The 5,060-nt window shown below is 36.3% G+C and overlaps 1 protein-coding gene across 1 annotated transcript in view; it reads left to right on the top strand.

Moving 5' to 3' along the window:
• Nucleotides 1-1,185: 1,185 nt before the first annotated feature.
• Nucleotides 1,186-5,060, top strand: part of LOC105623779 (spastin) — an 8,708-nt gene continuing 4,833 nt past the window's right edge. Inside the window, exons 1-3 of the mRNA XM_012205156.1 lie at nt 1,186-1,732; nt 1,889-2,059; nt 4,632-4,987. Of these exons, the coding sequence (XP_012060546.1) occupies nt 1,186-1,732; nt 1,889-2,059; nt 4,632-4,987 (1,074 nt within the window). The remainder of the gene's footprint in view (nt 1,733-1,888; nt 2,060-4,631; nt 4,988-5,060) is intronic.

Genomic DNA, 5,060 nt, shown 5'->3' with positions numbered 1-5,060 from the left:
TCTGATTGGTATCTTCTATTCGCCGTTATTTACGCATCTCGCGCATCCTTCTGATTGAACGTTAGTATCGTCGCTACTCGTGTGTCATTGGTCTAGCGTTCAATAGACCTATTCTGTAACTTTTTAACGATAATTTTATTAGGGATGTCGTTGCGCAGGCATTACATGACGAAGAAGAACAAAATAATTAATAATACATAATAAAGTTATAGTTTTCCACTCAATATTACTGTTATGTATAAGGCATATTATATTACAGTTGCATTGTTGAGTGAAAAATTGTAATATTAATGTTATTTTTTTTGTGTTTCTTGGAAAACAAAAAATATATTTTTATAAAATTATAAACTATAATTAAATAAAACATAAATTATAATTTCTGTTCTTCCTATTATTGAGATTATTGAATGTTGTATTATTTTTTATAATAAGTATTTGAATTATTTATTTTATACAGATTAGAATATTTTTTTCTGTTAATTTTTACAAAATTTGTAATACTCATTTTCAAAATGACTAAATAAAGATTAAAGAAAAAAAGTGAATGAGTACATTCTTTTTATTATAATTTCTATTTTATTCGCTACTGAGTTGTTCTCGGTATGTATTACAATTACAATATTTTTTTCTATTTTCTAACAGTTTTACGAAATTTCTTGAAAAAAGAAAACTACCGATTTGAGTTTGAAATCTACTGCTTTTTTGGCGTACCATCTATCGTTCAATTTTTCAACGTGTGGCCAGGTGCTGCCAGCTAGGACGGGAGGGAGCGACGGAGCGTCGAGGAAGCATCAAGGAAGCGGGTGAAAACAAGCGATGCTCAAGCTGAATGAAGGCTCGTGTCGCGTGCCTTTGTTGATTGCCGCTGTTTCTCGAGAGGGGGAAGCGCGTGAGATCGATTCGTTCCCAGCTTTTCGTTCTCGGCTTTTCTTCCAAGAGATACTTCCCAAGTCTTACGCGTTAGTCGCGTAAGACGTAACAGAACGTGTCTCTCCGCGAACAGGCGTCTCTTGCCGCCTGTCACTCCCAATCCTAATAATCGCGCCGACGCGATTATTCGAGCGACGACGATGTAGACATCCTCGACCGCCGCTTGCGGAGATGTCGACTTCGGCACGACCACTCGTGAATATCACCACCGTCGACGACCACCGCAAACATACGGAATCTTATCTTTCTTAGGAGATGTCTTGCAGCGATGGCGCGCGACCGACCCGTAAGTTCGGCACAAAGTCGCCGAAGAAGTTGTGCGTGACCAAGAGCGAGAACGGCGACAAAACGACGACGACCATCAGCTGTATCGGCCATCGTCACAATCATCACTATCATCACGGGCATCATCGCTTCCTAGACGGCTCCTCGCAGCCCTCGGTACACAAGCGCAATCTCTACATTGTCTCCTTTCCCCTGATACTACTGTTCAATGTGCTGCGCACTCTGCTGTATCAGTTGTTTGTGGTGTTCAAGTATCTGTATACCTCCACGTCTCAGCTGATACAGCGTAGACAGACATCCAAACAAGCTTGTCAATTGGAGATTGTTGTGGGACAAAAGCCAACAGATGGGCGTTTGATCAATGGTAATCGGATAGAAGGCGAGGCCATGTCGCAAGTGCCTAGACGTCCTATCGGGCCAGGACCCGGAGATCCATTGCTAGCTAAGCAAAAGCACCATCATCGCAGAGCCTTTGAATTTATTAGCAAAGCACTCAAAATCGATGAGGATAATGAGGGTACATACATTGGGACAAGTTATTTTATATATTGTATATGTGTATAAATTAAAAATTTATTTAAAAGTCTCCTTTTTAGTAGGATTTATATATAGCTTTTGATACTTTTAATTGATAATCTTACTCTCTTACTTACTTATTTACTCATTGGGACAGGACAAAAGGAAATGGCGATAGAATTGTACAAAAAGGGAATTGGAGAATTGGAGAAAGGAATAGCTGTAGAATGCACTGGTGGACACGGCGAAGTATGGGAGCATGCGCAAAGACTTCACGACAAGATGTGTACGAATCTGGCAATGGCAAAAGACAGACTTGATTTTCTTGGTTAGTATACTCGTTCTGTTGTAGTACATTCGTTCTGCCGCACATTGCCGCGTCCAACTTAAAACTATATTCCAAGCTTCTTTACCTATGATACAATGACAATTTTGTTTCTTACGAATAATAATAATAATTATTATTATTATTGATATGTATTTCCCAACAAGAGTGGATTAAAATGGATTAAACTTTTTCTATCCGAATGCGTATTTTAAATAAATGCGAATATTTCTTTTTTTTTATTGGATTCAATTGAATGCAATTGGATTCAAAAATTGCATTTCCTATTTAAAATTTTGAATTGAACAGTATTCAATTGTATTTGCACAGAAAAAACTAATATTATTTTTAGATTGAAAGGCATAGAGATATGCTCCATGCGATTCCTATAAATGAATAAAAATGCATTCAAGATTGAAAAGTATTCATTTTAACATTCGTGAATCAATATTTCTGAAAATCTGAATCCATTTCAATTATTTATTTCAATCCATTCTCATTTGCTGGGTGTACGTACACTTTATTCGGCAACAATATCCACAGGTAAATCTTTGGCAATGGCAAGAGAAAGAATTTCAATGTGTATTTAGCATGCTCGTGTGCAATTTACTTTAATTTTTTTCGAAAAATACACACGTGCGTGTGTGCATGCACGCGCACGCATGTACGTGTGTGTGTGTGTGTGTGTGTGTGTGTGTGTGTGTGTGTGCGCGCGCGTGTGTGCGTGTGTGCGTGCGTGCGCGCGTATGTGTGTGTGCGTGTGCGCGCGCGCTTGCCGCGTATAATTTTCTTATTATAATTTCCTATGTATAATTATTATTTACCTTGAGCACAAGTCAATCTTTATTTTGCATTTTTTTTTATATTTCTATTCGCAGAAATGTAAATGAAAGAAAAATTGGCGCGAATCTATGTCGATAGACAAAGTACTGAGAGCAAAAAATATTAAAAGTCCAATCTCATTAAATGTCATGCGGCAGCATCTTGATAACAATGAAAACGCGTGCTTTTTGCTCCGAGACATTTAGCGATATTGGCATTTTGTTACATATTTGCTACATTACATACTTGCGCGATACGACTGAAGGATTAGCCTGATTTTCTTTTTTAGCTGTCTATAGCCTTACTGCAGCATGGCAGAGAATGTTTTTTCCTTTTTGTAGTGAGTGTGCGTGAGCTGAGAAAGCTGGGTATCAACAATAATATCAACAATCGCGCACCTGGAAATAAAACGGACGGCGAACATCCGGGAAAGCATCTGAGGGCTCGCCGCAACACGCACACTTTTCAAAACGCTCGATCTTCACCCAACATTAATCATAATAAGAACACAAACAATATACACACGACAATTAACGCTGGACAGACTATGTGTACCCAGATTCCCAAGTTAAGGCCACGTTCACCAAAAAACTGTTTCGCTCATACTATTGAAGGTATTGTTTGCCTGAGATTCTGAGCCTGAGTGCGAAAGAAAGTCGAATGCAAGTAAATAACACAGTAATGCTATTTAGTCGTTGTTCATTTGGAAGAGATACTCGTTTTATTATAGTTGTATACACATTTCTCATTTGACATGTATGTACAAGGATGAGAATAGAGTAGTTGAATGTGGACTTGTCTTAATTGCTTCTTTGTATTTTTTTTAACATAGATTTTTAAATACTGCTGCATTCCACTTATTATACGATAAAGTTTTTCATAAAGCCTAAAGTAAATTTAGAACATTTATACGTTATTTATCAAATACACATTAAGACAAATTAGACGTACGATCAAAGGTACAACACATGTACACTGTCATGTTATACCCATATATATTTCACATACATATACATTCACAATCACATAAAATTTAAAAATGATGTATAATTTTTTCATAGATTTAATATTTATGCAATTTTCATTAGTGATAGCTAAAGATAATGTGTGACGAGACAATGTATCTTTATTTCTCTTCAAATTTTTCAAATCGAAACAAAAGTTTAAAAAAATCGATATATATTCCAATATACATACATTAAAATTACCGAATTAAAGAAGAGATTTGATTTGTTTGCTAATTAATTTTTATTACCTGTCGCATGAATATCGCAAACATAACTTATTGTTCCATTGAATTTTACATTGCATCTAAATTATAATTCTGCTTTCGACTGAAGCGAGACACCACACGATACACGTAATGCAATTGTAACTTTATTAGAAAATGCAAATAGTAGGAAGTATTTTTTATTTGAATGTACATAAAAATCCTAACATAAAATTAATTAGTTTCAACAATTTAATTATGTTATATTAGTGAGATAATATATTGCTGTTGCGATAAACATTTTTACCTACTATTTATTACTAAATCGGACGATACAGATAATAATATTGAAAATAAATCCTGGCTGTGAAAATATTTTTTTCTTATTTTTATGTTTGCGATAGACCTTCTTATCTATTACGCAGAAGCTGCCTTTAATCATATCAACAACTCTAGTAGCGATTCTTTTACATTATTAAACTGCATTAAATTGTAAAAATTATCATTTTTAAGATTTATTTCTAAGTACAGGTATTGTTTCAGCATCTGGTAGGAAACTATCGGTCCCTGGTAAACGAATAATAGGAACACCCCTAAGTAAGAGCCAGACATTGCCTCGAAGTATGGGTAGATCGATGCCTATTCAACCTTGCCACAGAACCATGCCTATCAAACCGTCCTCCACACCACCCTCTGTAAAAAGACAACTGTCTGTACCGGGCAACGGTTCACCTATAAGACGTCCAGGAACACCGATCACTTCGAACAGTAACAGGAGTACGCCAACGAGAAAAGTACCTATTTTAAAAGGCGTAGATCCAAAACTCGCGCAAGTGATTCTCGATGAGATCTTGGAAGGAGGAGCATCAGTGCAATGGGAAGACATTGCTGGCCAAGAGGTATGTCACGAATTATCGTCGAATTATTGTCATCACTATTGTTGCTTGATGCACATTATATTGCAAGAGAACA

Source organism: Atta cephalotes, assembly GCF_000143395.1.
Source record: "Atta cephalotes unplaced genomic scaffold scaffold00064, whole genome shotgun sequence".
NCBI lineage: Eukaryota > Metazoa > Arthropoda > Insecta > Hymenoptera > Formicidae > Atta > Atta cephalotes.
Note: the sequence above shows the minus strand (reverse complement) of the source record. Positions and strands in the feature narration are given on the sequence as shown.